This window comes from Cibotium barometz, chromosome 55 (assembly GCF_041138505.1).
Source record: "Cibotium barometz isolate CiBa-2024 chromosome 55, ASM4113850v1, whole genome shotgun sequence".
In the NCBI taxonomy this organism is placed as follows: domain Eukaryota; kingdom Viridiplantae; phylum Streptophyta; class Polypodiopsida; order Cyatheales; family Cibotiaceae; genus Cibotium; species Cibotium barometz.
Genome location: NC_141100.1, coordinates 7,729,252 through 7,746,764, shown reverse-complemented (window position 1 = coordinate 7,746,764; position 17,513 = coordinate 7,729,252). Strand labels below are relative to the sequence as shown.

Sequence of the window (17,513 nt, the reverse complement as noted above, 5' to 3'; positions counted from 1 at the left end):
GAGAAAGGAGATCATGAGCACTCAACAAAATTTTCAAATACTTTGGATAAAGCTCCATATGCACGGGTCTCTGAGTGTGCTAGCGTGTACAACGAATATGAGTTGATTTATGCAAATTGAGGAATGTTGTACATAGAGCCTAGAAACTACCTTTAATGCAGATTTATCTATATATTAAAAAGACGCTATTTGAAACCTTAGGAGGTGTAAAAGGGTAAGGTAGAGTATTGCGACCAAAAAATCAAATTTTGAAGCTTGTAGCATTTGTGAAATAGGAATTTTTTTTGGCAAGCTTCCAAGAATATCTTACGAGATTTTGAATTTATAGTTTTTTTTCAAGACATTGTCACTAGGTTATGGTGGAGTTTATAATCGATTCTCTCTCTCTCTCTCTCTCTCTCTCTCTCTCTCTCTCTCTCTCTCTCTCTCTCTCTCTCCCCCCCCAAATCACACACCATAGTGCATGTTGGCTTACTATAAGTTACAATTAAGCTTTGCATGGTGGGGGATTCCATCTGCCTTTTTTATTCAAATCTCGTGCCACACAAAGCCTTGGCCGAACCTAACGTGCTCAAAAAGATGCCTAGGGTCCTCAAAAAGATGTTTGACGCTTGCAACATCCCACCCCCATTAGGCGGGCATGAGTCTACGTTGAGACTAGCTTATGTCATCACACACACACACACACACACACACACACCCCTCACCATTATATTATAAATTTTTTCCAGTGCATAAATTTTAGACTTTTGACATAACAAATAGGCTCAAAAGGCCCAAATATGGTTAAAATGATTGTAAATATAAGTATGTTTCAATAAGTTTCGTGATCTCAAATATTAAAGAAACAAGATTTGAAAAGCTTAGACCTTTTCTCACCCAATACACATACACACATAATTCATCATTATATATATATATATATATATATATTTTCGAATGTAGAATTTCAGACTTTTGACATCATAAATAAACTCAAAAGGCCTAAATATGGTAAAACAACTTGGGTATCTTTGATATCTTTTGATGAGTTTTATGGGGAAAAAAATGTCTGGGAAGCCCATATTGAACAAAACAAGTCTGGTTTCTGAGGGCTTCCCAGACTTTTTTTTTCAATATTTGAAATCCATAAAACTCATCAAAAGATACCCATGCACTGGTTTCTCAGGGCTTCCCATACTTTTTTTTTTCAATATTTGAAATCCATAAAACTCATCAAAGGATACCCAAGTTTACAGTTGTTTTTACCATATTTAGGTCTTTTGAGCCCATTTATGATGTGAAAAAAAAAACTCTAGAAAGCCTTCAGAAGGGTGTATGCGCTGGCTTCTCAAGACTTTGCTGACTTTTTTTTTCAATATTTGAAATCCATAAAACTGGTCCAAAGATACCCAAGTTTACAATTGATTTTACCATATTGGGCCCTTTAAGTCCATTTAGGATAATAAAAGTCTCAAATTATGCACTTGAAAAAAAGTTTGTAATATAATGATGACTTATATATGTATGTTTGTTAAAAAAAAAGGTATGAAAAGCACTCAAAAGCAACTGTTAGTGTTAAAAAAAAGGTATGAAAAGCACTGAAAAGCACGCAAAAAAGGTATGAAAAGCACTGAAAAGCAACTGTTAGTGTTGGCTTCTAAGTGCTCTCAATTCTCATATTTATAATCAATTTCACTATATTTAGGCCTTCTAAGCTCATTTTTAAAGAGAGGAGATTAGGTATGAGAGAGGAGAGACAAGATAAATAGAACAGGAGAAAGAATAAGAATCTTTCCAATTTTTTTTAAAAAAACTAGAAAACTAAAAAGCTCACCATTTCTTGTCAAAAGCTCGCAAAAAAACCACACCCCTAATGTTTAACGCTCTTAGAATGATCATGATCAATGCCTACTCCAGTCTTCATAAAAAATGTAGTCTGAGGCCTCTATTGATTCTTTGGTTTAAAGTGACCACAAGGATAGATTAGTGATAATTAATCTAGATTAAGACTTAATCAAACTTGTAATTTCTCCCAAAATTAAGCATGATTATTACTGGGCTATGCCTAGCAATGATGTTAGCAAAAAGCTATTACTGTTTTTAAAGAGATTTTGCAACGAGAAACAATAAGCAAGCAACTTGGATTTATGAAGAAGAGGTTTCCTAAAATGGCTTCTAATCTATTGCTCTAATTGACTTAGCAAATGTCTGATTAGATATATTGTAGCCTAGATCTTGCTCTAATACCAACTTAAAATGCCTAATCGAAACGGGATCAAAGATGAAAAGAGCATGATTAGTAGAATCGATTAATCATAAAGCTTGATTTAGAGAAATAAAAGGGAGTTAACATCGAGCGTTTGTTCTAGTGGTTGATGGGGGTGGTTTGTAACCTGGAGGTAATGTAGGTTATGGAGGGCAAGGTAATGTAGTTACCTTGCAAGGTAATGTAGTTACCTTGCCCTCGCCCTCGCGTTTTGTAGAGGATATGAGGGGTCCTCATGGAGTACTTTGCTCCCTTCTAATAGTCGCCAAAATTTAAAAAAAAAAAGAGAAACAAAAGGGAGTCACGCAACTTTAAAGAAAAAGGCTACTTGCATATATTAAAATCCAATAAGGTTACAAGTTTTTCTAGCTTTTTGAAATAGAGACATTTGTGAGTGTTTTCTCTCCTTTTTTCCACATACAAAGCATGACTCATCACTTGACACAAATTGACACCTAGAGGCATGACTTTCCACTTTCTAAAGTTGCCACTTTCCCTTTTACACTTAGACATTTGCACCTTACAATTATTTTTTGAACCTTTGACAAAATCTTTTTAACCAAGATTTATGCTCTATGAGATCATATCTTTAACACAATGCAAAGAGGCCATATGCCTCAATATATCTCCACAATAAGGGTTAGTAAACAATTTGTGAAGCATGGCTATGTGTGTGAGTTACCATTACAAAATGAAGAACAACCCATACATAAAAGTTAGTAGCTCAATATCAACCTCTAGCTAAGTTATCATTGGCATCTTGTTAAGCTAGGAGAGAAGTCAGTAGTGCAATATCAACTTCTATAACAAAGTCATCATAAATTCTACCATTAAGTGAAAGAAATAAGAGATATTAAATAGTAAATGCCCTATTGAGTGCCACTGCCCATTATGATGACTTCAATTTTGATTTTTGTGAAGAATGGCTCAACTTTGGCACTTCTTGATGAAATGTGCAATCAAGGTGGGTCATCCAAAAGACTATATGCCACTCGTTTGATGTATGATGATCAACTGCTATGTAATTGGTTGATGGATAGTTCTATGGGAGTACATAAAGAGGCTAATGATGCTTGTAACTCTTGTGGCATAGATCAAATTGGACCACGTACTTACATAGCCTTATGAGCTTTCGATGTGGTGTGGAGCACTATCTCATATAAGGCTGTTTTACATACATGAATTGTTCATGCTCATCCAAGGTCATGAGCTTCTCGACCACTGTCGACAAATGTCACACATCTTGAAGGGTTAGGTATATTGTGTACAGGCATGAAAGCCTAGAGCTCGTCCAATTTGAGGAGATTCCCATAGTGTGAACGACCGGTGTATGTGTTATAAGCAAACGCATGCAGTTTCACACGGTGCCTTGGATCGTTTTCGAACGACGCGTGGGATGCCATTGCCCAAAATTCAAATGGGTGATATCATGATGATGTGAAGATGGCGTATGGGAAGATGTGGTGAGGACCAGGTGAGTCTTCCTTATCTATGCTCACGTTTTCCAACCGTGAGAGGGTTAGACAATGTATATACATAAATGCACAGATACTAAAAGTTTTGTTCACAGTCTTGGCGCCTAGCATGAAGCCTCGGCCATCAATTAGCCAAATATACGATGGTAATTTAGACTTCATTCAAAGCTTGACGAGACAGGGATGCAGCACGTTGCACGGTTCCTTTATCTGTCAGTCCAATTGTCCTCAGAATTCAGAAGAAGAGAATCGATACGCTCCGTGACTGCAAATCCAAAGTGGGCAAACCAGGGATCAGAGAGAGACACAGAGAGAGAGAGAGAGAGAGAGAGAGAGAGAAGGGTCCCGTTTATCCACCTTCACGGACCCTCATCAATCGGATGATTATTAGCAACCCCCCTCTGCCCTCCCTTTGGTTTCATCCTTTCTTGGGTCCTCTCGTCTTGGACGAATAAACCCTTTTCTCAATCTGCCAAGCTCATTTTAGGGTCCTGCCCTCATTTGGGTCCTCAGGGTTTATCCTAGGGTTTCAATTTGTTTAGGGTTTTGGTTCCTTCTCTCGCAAGGGGCCACTCTTTGTTCAGTGGTTTCATTCTGGCCAGTTCATTTCTAGGGTTCTGTTCTGTTTAGGTGGGTCCTCATTTTGATTACCTGTCAGCTTCTTCTTTTCAAGCTTCAGTCTCTTTAGGGTTGTTCACAAGGGGACACTCTCTGGTTATCCTCATTTGCTTATGTTTTCTTTCTGGCAACCTCTCCGTCAACCCATGCTTGTTTTCTGCAGGCGCATTCGGTGAAGGTCATTCTAATGCTCTGATTATGCTATGGACAAGCTAAGGTTTCATCACTGCGATGTCATTTGAGTGTGGTTTTCTCACATGGTACACCTAGGATGTCTTTTCTGATGTGTTTTTTTAGGGTTTCATTCTGATCAGCTTCGGTTTCATTGTGATAGGCCTTTCTGGGGCTCTACTCTGATTAGCCTTTCTAGGGTTTCTTGCCCCTTTCCTGGGTCCAGACCCATTTCCGCCAGAGTATTGTAGGAGACCCATTTCCGCCAGAGTATTGTAGGACCTCATTGTCTTTTTTAAGGGCTTCTACTCCTGCTGGCTTGGAGCTTGAGGCCCAAAGTTCAGAATCATGATGGGAGAACGGTGCTTAGAAAATGATGTGGAGGTGCTGGTCAACAACGATGTTCTCTACGAAGTGTTCAGTCGGGTGGATGGAGTAACCCTAGCCACGGCCGCCTGCGCCGGTTCAGTCTTCCATTCAGTTTCTTGCAATGAAAAGATATGGGAAAGAGTATGCAATCAGCAGTGGCCTTCCACCAGAGATCCGGAAGTCAAGTCAATAGTCTCTTCCCTTGGAGGTTTCCGGAAGTTCTACAGTGGATGCTTCCCCCTCATCATTAACAAGCAGCCCTTTGTCTTTGATGTGTCTGATACCACCATGAAGGATGCCGAGGATTGGTTTGATGATGAAGAAGACATGATCGAAGAGCTCTCTGGCACCTCTCCTGATGACTTTGTCTCTATTGTTGATGTTGTGTTCAGAGGGAAGCCGGTTGCATCCAGGGTTTTGCACGGCATTCCAGATGCAGGCGACTTCCATGGGTGGTTTTCCAACTGCCCTTTCAGGATCGATTTGCTGAGCTACAGTGATGAAGATGAAGACCAGGTGCCCACTAGTGGTATTGTAATAAGTGAGGATTTGCCAGCAGTGATGTCAATCGAGAAGGAAAGGAAGGACGGCCACTTTTGGAAGGCGCTCTGGGATGATATTAAGGTGAGCTGGATCATAGTTAATAAAAAGACTAAGCAGATGGCTAATCTTGCTAGCTGGAGGCCTCTTTGTGGACAGAGGCACTGGCCTAGCGACAAAGATTTCTTGGTTCGGTTTGGCTCGATTCTGCATGCCCATGAATTGTTATCACGGAAAGTTGTTCAATGCAATGTGGTTCTTAAATGCAGATTGTTAACCAGCTTCGATCTGGCAGAGGGGAAGAGGAGCTCCGTTATGATTACAGAGCTCAGCATGCAGCTAGAGGACATGGCAGGGGCTCATCTAAATGGGCGGCACAGCCTCTTAGCTTTGAAGGAAGCTCTGAGTTGCCGGAAAAGCATGAATCACCACAAAGTGCTGAAGTCTTACCGCCAATACTTTAGGGCTCAGTTGGAGTTGAAGGAAGAAAAGCTCAGGAGTGAAGGGCTGGTTGACACAGTGTGTATCATTTGTGGGATCTTGTCCTTCATGTCGTTTTGTTACTTCATGTTTTGATATGGTTTACCTATTTTCCTTTTTAGCCCCTTTGCCGAGAACAGGTTTAGACAATTTCATCAGGCACCATGAAGGGCTTGAGAAGTATTGCAAGACTTGACTTTCTAATGAGGTGGTTGTAAATAACTGTATACAGCAAGAGTGATCATGCTACATGGAAAACCTGTGTTCATAAAAATTGCTTTTTAACGTTCGAGTCGTGTGCACAACCGAGTAGGATGAGGGCGTGGTTGCTCTTTCTGTTTGGATGTTTTCATGTGTTCTGCTGTACTTTTATTTTCAGGTACCTTTCATCTGTCAATCCTTTCTGATAGTGTAGTTTGCCAAAATGTGGCTAATACTCTGTTTTGTTGTGCGAATCAAGAGTGGATAATCATGAAATGCTTCATGTTACTGGTCAAGCGCTATACTCGAATATGCTCTTTGTTAAAGGTTGAAATCATGCACGTAAACGTACCCAAGGATTCTATTTAATTGATCAGGTTGTGCTAGTGGTAGTTTCCCAGTGCATGAGGTGAACGGTTATAAACTTGTAGGATTAAGCTTCAGTGCGGAAGTGAGTTTAGTGTAGATAGTTAGGGCTGTTTAACCTGGCCAAATCACTTTTGACTTTGTTTGAGATGGGCTTCTCAAATGAGGCAGGGTACTATCATGTATGTGGCTGGGGGACATCTGTAAGTAAAATTGAAATGCTAGAGTGACTCAGCTATTTCATGAATGGACTCTTTCTTGTTTCATCATTAGTTAGCATCCTCTTATTTCAAGTTCTTGTCATGTCTGTCCCATGCAGTGTGCATCAGAACAAGTGCAGGGCAAGGAAGTAATTCAGAGTTTTGTCAAAGATTGGCAGTTAGTTGTCCATAATTGCAAGGAGTTTGACGGAGAGATGGCATGAGGGTAACTTTTATGCAGGTATGTGCAGATTTGAGAACCTACTGAGTCAGAAAGTCCTGAAGAAGCATTGAAGGATTTAGGATTATATTAAAAAAGAAAAAGCTAAGATCAATTCCTGCAAGAGAGGGCAGCCTCTCTTTGCAGCTCTAAAGAGGGGCAGCTTGACTTTGCAGCTGGGAGACGTGCACATAAGGTTGATACAGTGGATCAATAGTCACCTTACTGAGGTTAAAAACCAATTGATTGCATATGGGAAAAGCTAGGCTGTTGTAGAATCTACACAAACAAAAGCATGTCTCATGTTGCACCTAGAACTGCAAGATGGGCTGTTCCATGACAATGAGGTGCACATAAGGTTGATACAGTGGATCAATAGTCACCTTACCGAGTTTAAAAACCAATTGATTGCATATGGGAAAAGCTAGGCTGTTGTAGAATCTACACAAACAAAAGCATGTCTCATGTTGCACCTAGAACTGCAAGATGGGCTGTTCCATGACAATGAGGTGCTACAAGGCTCTTGGAAGTTGGACTTGGTGTATTCAAAATCTTATGTAATATCTTTGAGAAAGGTGGGTTTTCTGGCAAACTTCTCATTGGCTGCTAGGATCCTGTCTTTGTAAGGTGTCTGCTTGTCTGGCAGTGCCTTGCACCGGTGCATTGCTGCGGCCGACCAAGGTTCCAGAAAAGAACTATTCCCTCTCTACAACCATCTCTCTCTCACACACACACATGCACATGCACATGACCCTCTCCCTCTCTCTGTCACGTACACACATTCTCAAATGTTGAAACTCTCTCTCTCTCTCTCTCTCACATGCACACATATACACACCTGCTCTCTCTCTCTCTCTCTCTCTCTCACACACACACACACACACACACACACTCCCTCTCTCTTCATACACTCTCCCACGCATAGAAGCGCTCTCTCTCTCTCTCTCTTTCAATCTCTCTCTCTCTCTCTCACTTACACACACACACTCTCTCTCTGTGCAACTGTTTATCTCTAAACAGGGACTCAAAGGAAAAGCCCTAGATCCCATGTATCTTCAACCACCAACCTCACCAAAGGAGATGATTGCATGCTCAAAAAACTCATCATCGATATCCACTCCACAAGAGACTCAAGCCTCATCAACAACACAACCCCCAGGAGTCTCAAACCCGCAATCCGAGCGCCAACCAATGTGACAAAGGACCCCAAACCTTCCACACTGCAACCAAAAAGAAAACTCCACCACGATAGAAAAAATCAAGGTATCTTAATGGTATCAAAATGTGGGTGGAAAAGCAGCTCCTTGTAGCTTAAGGCTACTATGAAGGTGCCAATCCAATTTGGGTGCCTCGATCATAGTAAAGCCTCTTCTTCAACGCAACAACACAACGACATAATTTAATTAATTTTGATTAAATTTTAATGTGCGGAGATGGGTGATTAGTTGTGGTCACTTTTAAATATATAGATAGATATATCATACACACATCTAAACACACACACACACACACACACACACACACACACACACACACATATATACATACATACATACATACATACATATGTATGTATATATAAATGTAAATAAAAACACACACACATGTATACGCACATATACATATATGTTTTTTATTTAATTTATATTTTATTAAAAGCTACTTTTTATTCTCTATCTCTCACTCTCTTTCTCTCTTTTCACCCTCCCTTATTACATCTCTCTCTCTCTCTCTCTCTCTCCAGGTTTGCTCCATCTCACTCTCTCTCAAGCACATTCTACACATAGATGCAGATGTACGCACATGCATGCATATAGTCTCTCTCTCTCTCTCTCTCTCTCTCTCACACACACACACACACACACACACACACACACACACATGTACACACCGCACATACACTAATCTAAATGCACACTCTCTTCTCCCACACAAACTATCTCCTACGTGCCTCTCTTTCTCTCTCTCTCTCTCACACACATACACACATGTACACACCGCACATACACTAATGAAAACACACACTATCTCCTCCCACACAAACTATCTCCTACATAGAAATTCTCAGCCTCTCTCTCTCTCTCTCTGTCTCTCTCTCGTGCACACACACTCTCTCTCACATAGAAACTCTCTCTCTCTCTCTCTCTCTCTCTCTCTCTCTCACACACACACACACACATGTACACACCGCACATACACTAATGAAAACACACACTATCTCCTCCCACACAAACTATCTCCTACATAGAAATTCTCAGCCTCTCTCTCTCTCTCTCTCTCTCTCTCTCTCTGTCTCTCTCTCATGCACACACACACACTCTCTCACATAGAAACTCTCTCTCTCTCTCTCTCTCTCTCTCACACACACACACACACACACACACACTTAAATAGATGTACACATATATATAGTTTTAATTAATTAAAATTTATATTAAATTTTAATGGTAGGGATGAGTGGTGAGGTGTGCTCACTCTCAAATAAATGTATCTTACATGTAATCTCTCTCTCTCTCTCTCTCTCTCTCTCTCTCTCACACACACACACACACACACACACATGCACATGCACACCCTCTTTCTCTCACATACACATGCACACACTCTCAAATGTCGGAACTCTCTCTCTCTCTCTCTCTCTCTCTCTCTTACACACACACACACACACATGTACTAATGCAAACACACACTCTTTTCCCTTACACACTCTCACACATAGACTTCCATGTCTCTGTCTCTTTTTGTCTCTCTCTCTCTCTCTCTCTCTCTCTCTCTCTGGTGTCTGTGTGTGCATGAACATACATGTGTGTTTGTCGATACACATATAAATCTATTTATATATACATGTTTATATGCCTAACACATACATACATAATATATATAAGTGTGTGTATCTATAGGTATGTAAGCATGTATACAAAGATTTCATTGAAAGATGTGAGATGAGATCTTCTTAGATTCAAATTCAAAATTGCATTGGAAGATGTGAGATGTGGCTCCTCACGCTTGCAAGAGGAGTGGTTATTTTGAATTAGCCCCACCTCCTTTGCCCACGTGGAGGGAGGTGGGGTTGTGGTTAATCTTGTATAGATGCTCAAATTCTTCACTTCCAACACTTTTGAGCCTTTGCTTTTTGCTATTTGTGGTGATGCAATCAAGCACATACAAGCAAGCTGGTGTTTTCTAGCTGTTACATGTATTGCAGAAGTAAGTGGTGGTAAGATGTGTTGTAAACTCTCTTAGTGTGTTGCTCCAATTTACTTTGAAGAGGAGAGTAAGAGAGAGAATGCACCGACATAATGTCCCAACCACCCACTAAGTGTTTCCACCTTTTGGTGTGTTTGATTTATTACTGATGTAAAGATGAGTACAATAAATTGGCTCTTATGTGGATAAGGCTACTTTCTGAACTGTGGAGATCCGGAAGACTGATGATGCAGGCTGAACAACAGGGATCTGAGGAGGTGGGATGCTGGAGACACACACCTTGCAGGAGGCTGGGCTGCTTTGTGTCGTGATTACTTGATGACAGAGTCTCCTGACATGATTTCTCGATGACAGATGCTTGTTTGCATATCTGAGATGAAAAGTGGGGAGAGCAGGGGCCTATTTTTAGCTGGTCAACTTGCTGCATTGTTGCAGCTGCATGACTTGCTTCCTGGCTTATTGCTGCTGCTACCTGACCTGCCCGATCTCTGCTCGGACTTGTTTAACCCATTTGGCCCAGTTCACGTCCCATTTCCTCCCCCCACACACAAAAGCTTGTAATTTTTGTAAGACAGAAACCGTGAATTGAAAAGTGTTGAAGAGAGCACAGCTTTTTACTTCAAATTATTGCTCACGTACAATGCTAGACCTGAAGGTCTTTAGGTGTGTATATATACAAAGGTGTGGAGCTAATGATAGCTTTCTAACAACTATTTAAAACACAAAGCTCAAGTGCTTTTTCCAAAAAGAACTCCACACTAGTCTACCCCTTGTCCAAATGCCAGTATGACTTCTCTATGTATCATAGCAGGTGGGAAGTCCTTAGAATGTCTATACTGAACCACTATCTTCATGTCTTTGCCTTCAAACCTTGTCTTGGATCACGAGCCATACAGATACTTGATCTTCAAACAATCCATGAACAGATTGATCCCTCAGTCTACAATCTCTTGGCAGTCTATATTATGTCTTCATCTTCAATCAAGCAACAGTTGTTTGCCAAAGTGCACCTATATAAATGTACTCCTTTCTTGGAGGATTCCATTTTGTGTGTCATGAATAATCCTTTGAAAATTGACATTCATAACATGCTTCCTTAAGTTCAATCATGGATGCCTCAATAGCAAAGAGTGAGTTCAAGCCATTGAATACATCCACCTTCTCATCAACAAAGGCCACGCGCAACACCTTAGCATCTTGTGTATACACAAACAAAGCATCACAATACAAAATTGTGTACCTCCACCATGATGAAAGTGCAAGCTTGCTTTTGGTCCTCTTGCTCTTGGTCCATCGCTTACCTTCAACAAGTCTTGAAAGACATCTGATGCTATAGCAAGAAAATCATCCTCTGCACATTGATCATCCATGGGTACATATGTGTATATGCACATCAACCACATCAAGTTTTCCACTTCTCCAAATACCTCAAAAAAAGAAAGCTCATATGCTCAAGAGTCTGCAAAGATATCCAATGTGATAGTTGGTTCATATTTGCCTCAAGCAAGCTCCCTCCTTGTTGATCATGTATGTTTGCTAATTCAATCACACTTGTGTTGATCTTCTTTGCATAGGAACATCAAATAGTCCTTATAATAATTGGACCATATCATAGTTGGGTAAAAAGCACATAAGATACCTTTGATTAGAAAGCTCCAATCCTTATTGTTGCATATGTTTCCAATGTGTGCCCTTAAGAGTCAACCAGGGAGAGTAAAATTGCACATAGGCCAACAATACCACCTTCACTATGACAATTCGAGAATGGAAGAGGAGCATCAAATTATCCTAGTTTCTAAACTTAGACAATATCCTCTCCATTATCCATGTAGTATCTGAGACTTGTACACCCACTGTGGGCAACTCAGGTGCTTGAACACTTTATCCTTTGTTTTGATGACTTTACACCCCCATCTAGCCATATTAAAAGAGTTATCTTCTATCAAATTGATCAGCCTTGATTTAAGGATGTTGCATTTTGACCATGATGCATCTACAAAACTTTAAACAATAGCAAGGGATTTTTTTGACATTTTTAAATGCCCTAAGGAACAATAAAGAGTCTTAGCAAAGCATTGAAATTGAGCACTCCCACTCCCACTCCCATTCCCACTTAGCTACAGATCTTCAATTTGATTCTCTGGTAGTAGCCAGCTCAAAAGCACGTATTAGTGGGTGCTAATTGCAAATAATAGGTAGGCTAGGGGACAACCTTGCTCCATGGGACATCATTTATTTTGTATTTGTAGGGAAATAACTAGTGGATCTGAGGGTATTAAAATGTATGTTTTTCTAGCTTGACTTAGAAAAGCCCCATGAAACAGTGCATTTGTCCTTTCTTATCAAGATTCTAACTAAATTTGGGTTTGGGCAATTGATTGCACATCTTATCAAGTCTAATCTCATGCTTAATGGGCTGATGGTTGGCTGGCTCCTTTGACCAACAATTTGTTAAAAGTGCGCAGCGGAAAGCGAGAGACATAAGCACAAAGAGAAAGAAAACGAATCTGCATAATGATGAAGAAGCAATGATACAAACAACCTTGTGCAAGGGGTGCTCCCCGTAGGTGAGGGCATGATGAACAACTACTCCCGTAAGGGAGGACCCGAGCCTGGAAGCCCCTGTCAAGGTATCTACAAGTGAGAAAGAGCTTGGCCTTATATAGCTCCTATTGGAGCTGGCCGACTGGCTATAGAAAAAGACCCACGACTGGAATAAATAAACATGTGAGAAATGGGTGGCCAACCCTACAACCAAGGGCTTGAACATAAGGAAAAAATATGGTGCTGCCCAGGATAAATCTGGGCACCCTTGGTACACAACTTGGGCACACTACCAGGAGATGAATAATGCTAACACCCCCTCTCAGATCCTGGGAGGAGAGAAACCGGTCCAAGGAGCTGGAAAAGGAAACCTCCAAAGCAAGTCGAGAAGTCAATCTGCTCCCGCCTCAGCCACGTACTCCAAGAAACTTCTCCCGATCTAGAAGTCCAGCAAAATCCAAAAAATGAACCACCAGATGTCCATATCTCCAACCCAATTTGTATCACACTAGTCCACACAATGTGCTCCCTCTTCAGCCCAAGAAAGGATGTTGTCTGACTCTCTACCTCCAAGAAAAAATATGCTCCTTAGAGAACACCGCCAAACTGTCTCCTTTTTGGCACCCCCTCTAGACACCCTAGAGGCCCACAATGTCTACATCAGCCGTGGTACTCAAGCTTCCCACTCTGAGCTTGTTGAGCACCAATCTCCAGATACTAGATTTTCGGATCACCATGTATCCCTTGGTCCAAGGATGCCTCTCTTTCCTGCTACTAACACTCCAAGTGGAAGAAACATACCTCCAGCACTGTAGCTGACAATCCTGTCGGCACCACCTGACCTTTAAAACTTGTATCCATAACTCGCGGTCGCGTGATGGGACTACTACTCACTCACCCCCCTGAGTCACCCAGTCACATGGCAACACCCCCTGAGCTCTTTGATGTTAACTATGGCACTGAGCTCAAGAAAGCTCTCCTACCAAAAACTGACACCCCCAGCTGGCAAGCTCCCAACCAACCAATCATGTGTCCATGCGGAACCAACCATCCACAACTCATCATCCCAAAGCACAATCTGATGTCAATCATCTGCTCCAAATTGCTACTCCACTAGTACCTACCTGTACCCAATGAACCTGTACACCTGTTCACATCCTGCAACAACTGAGCAAGTACCTGTGAACCTCGACAACAGCTCTCATCACCATGTGACATAGCCTGCCTTTGCAACATGAATGCCGATATCAACCTGTACACCAAGCTCCCAAATTAATGCTCATCCTAGGGAGATGAAGACTCCTGTGCCGGTACCCTGTACCTTGTAACCCAAGAGGCTATCTACCTGGGGAATAGAAGTGGCTCAAGTAACCACATCCCCCTCTCAAGGTGTACACCCTGAGAACCGTAAGGAAACACCCGTACACCAGCAAAACTATGTTGAACTGGTACAAACTCATAGACCCCCTCTGCTGTCAAGAAAGGACTAATTGTCTTCCACACACACCTTGAGTATGTGAATCCAAGTGTGCACCCATGAGTCTGAAAACTCTGACAAAGCAAAGATTGGCCGAGCAAGGGCTCAAGGCCATGTGGGAAGGCACTAGTCCTGAAAAAGAACATCCGCCTCCACTGCCTTTAGAAACGCAGATGAGATAACGCAAAAAAACATTGCTGTAAACAGCCCGGTAGCACGTGTACCAAGAAGAAGAAGAGAGGGAAGAGGAAAGCACAGCACCTTCAACACCTCCTCTGGGGGAAAACGCAGCCATATGTATCTCTCCTGCTTGCTGCCCCATCTCTGCAAAAAACGTAGCCATAGGTATCTCCTCTGCTTGCTGCCCCATCTCTGGAGAAAACACAGCCATAGGTATCTCCTCTGCTTGCTGCCCCATCTCTGCAGAAAAAGCAGCCAAAGGTATCTCATCTGCTTGCTGCCCTATCTCATCTGCTTGCTGCCCTATCTCTGCAGAAAACGCAGCCAAAGGTATCTCCCCTGCTTGCTGCCCCAGACCTGCAAAAACACAGCCAAAGGTATCTCCCTTGCTTGCTGCCCCAACTGTGCAGAAAATGTAGCCATAGGTATCTCCCTTGCTTGCTACTCCAGACCTACAAAACGCAGAAAGTAGGGGCTACTTGTACCTCCTTCATCCGCCTAGACAAGGCCAAAATGCTCCCTCCTCCTCTACAACCAGTAGTATAGAATAACACAGAAATACTTCTCTAAAAAAAATGCCAGAACACCTTCGTGGTGCTCTGATACCATGTCAAAAGTGCGCAGTGGAAAGCATGAGACATAGGCAGAGAGAGAAAGAAAACGGAACTGCATAATGATGAAGAAGCAATGATACAAACAGCCCTGTGCAAGGGGTGGTCCCTGCAGGTGAGGGCATGATGAACAACTATTCCCATAAGGGAGGACCCGGGCCTGGAAGCCCCTATCAAGGTATCTACAAGTGAGAAAGAGCCTGGCCTTATATAGCTCTTACTGGAGCTGGCCGGCTGGGTCTAGAAAAAGACCCACGACTGGAATAAATAAACATGTGAGAAATGTGTGGCCAACCCTACAACCAAGGGCCTGAACCTGAGGAAAAAATATGGTGCTGTTTGGGATAAATATGGGCACCCCTGATACACAACTTGGGCACACTACCATGAGATGAATAATGCTAACACAATTGACCTTCCTTTGATGAAGAATCCATGCTGTTTATGAGATATTTTTAGGAGAAATGTTGGCCACAATTGACCTTCCTTTGATGATGAATCCATGTTGTTTAGGAGAGTTTTTTTTGCTAGAGGGGGACATCCTCTCTATAATCACCACGTAAAGAATTTTATATATGAAACTAAACATAGTTGTTGGAATTAGGGTTAGGGTTGCAACAATGCACACATACAAGATAGAGAAGCTTGAGAGCACACAAAGTCACTGGATTAGAATGAACAAATGTGTGCCAGATACAAAAGATAAGTACACACCCCAAAATGAGTAGATAAGAGGGTGTACATACGCACGGGAGAAAAAATTTCCTAGTGAGGGAAAAAGTGCCCGGCGGTTCTAAGTGTGTTCACACACATCACTACCATATAATGCTACAAATCCCCTCTGGAGTGATGATGTGAACATGTACATGGTACGGCCGATCAATCCTGAAAAGACAGTAAGACCAAAGATTTACGAAAAGCTTCAAACTTTTCACGAGGAAGAGTCTTCGTGAATAAATCTGCCATGTTGTCATGTGTAGACACATAGACCAAGTTGATCTCTGCTGCAGAGAGTCTTTGGTAATGCACCTCAATGTGCTTAGTGCGAGCATGAAACACTAGGCTACTCGTAACTGCTAATGCGCTCTGGCTGTCAGTGAAAATCGTAGTGCTGCCAACACCCAAATAAGCCATAAGACGTCTGAGCCACACACACTCAACTCTAGCTGTAAAAGCTGCCCTCCTATACTCAACTTCACAACTGGAATTGGCCACTGTAGGCTACTTCTTGCTAACCATGATATACATGAATCACCAAGGTGAAAGCAAAACCCACTAGTGGACACTCGTGTGTCATAACATCTAGCCCAATCTAAATCACTGAAAGCATGCAGTTGTGACTCACCCCCCTTTGGATAAAATAATCCAAAATACTGAGTGCCTTGTAAATAGCAAAAAACCCGCTAAACAAACTGCCAATGCTTTGTACTTGGGCTATGCATAAATCTGCTCAATTGTGAGACCACATACTGTATATCTGGCCTCATGTTGCACACATAAAGAAGGGATCCAATAGCCTGTTGATATACAAACTAGCATCAAAAGAGTCTCCTACATCTTGAAGACTAAGTTGAGCACCTGTCTCCATAGGTGTAGCCATAGGTTTACAGTCTTCAAGATTAAACCTCTTCAATAGCTTCTGTATATATTTAGACTGCAGCATAACAATGCCATTATTGCACTGCATAAACTGAATTCCCAAATAGTAATGCAAGGGCCCCAAATCTGACATCTCAAATGATGACTGCAAATCAGCCTTAAAGGCTGAAATCTGATCTATATCGAGTCTTGTGAGCAACATGTCATCAACGTATACTACGATGACAAAAACTGTGTCCTTACTTCTCTTCACATGGAGGGTACTCTTTGTTGGACTGTTGCAAAAATCATTTGCAACCAAGTGTATGAATCTTCTCATACCATGCTCTAGGAGCCTACTTAAGGTCATAAAGAGCCTTTTTCAACATGCATACTTTAGACTCTTCTCCTTTCACAGTAAAACCAGGAGGCTGTGATACATACACCTCCTCATGTAAATCACCATTCAAGAATACAATCTTAATGTCCAACTGATGTACATTCCACCCATGATGTGCTGCCAAAACAATGAGACACCTAATGGTAGTCATTCGAGATGTGGGTGCAAAGGTCTCATCATAATTAATGCCATTTTGTTGGGCATACCCCTTTGCAGCAAGTCTGGCCTTGTAGTGATCAATGCTACCATCTGCTTTACATTTTAACTTGTAAACCCACTTAGTACCAATGGCCTTCTTGCCATGAGGCAAATCCGTCAAATACCAGGTGTCATTCTCGAGTATAGAGTTATACTCATCCTGCATAGCATGCATCCAATCATCTTGTGCTTCCTCAAAGGGAACAGGTTCCTCCTCATTACATAAAGTAGAAATGAGAACATGATCCACATGAGAATAATTTACATGATGAGAACCTGCACGAGTTCTGCTAGGTAAAGAAGCTGCTAACTTGCTATCCCTCAATGTCTACACAAGCCATTTTGGCATACGCCTAGATTCTTCTATGGTGGCTCTCTCCTCATCCACTACATCCTCAATAATTGCCTCATCAAAAGGCTGATTTTGCAC

General features: G+C 41.7%; 1 protein-coding gene across 1 annotated transcript; it reads left to right on the top strand.

Annotated features, from left to right (window-relative positions):
- Positions 1 to 3,820: 3,820 nt before the first annotated feature.
- LOC147607320 (uncharacterized) lies at positions 3,821 to 6,175 on the top strand. The gene is made up of 2 exons (XM_086790280.1): positions 3,821 to 5,505; positions 5,691 to 6,175. The coding sequence occupies exons 1-2, from the start codon at positions 4,861 to 4,863 to the stop codon at positions 5,883 to 5,885; spliced, it is 840 nt and encodes a 279-aa protein (XP_086646406.1). The 5' UTR covers positions 3,821 to 4,860; the 3' UTR covers positions 5,886 to 6,175.
- Positions 6,176 to 17,513: the final 11,338 nt, after the last annotated feature.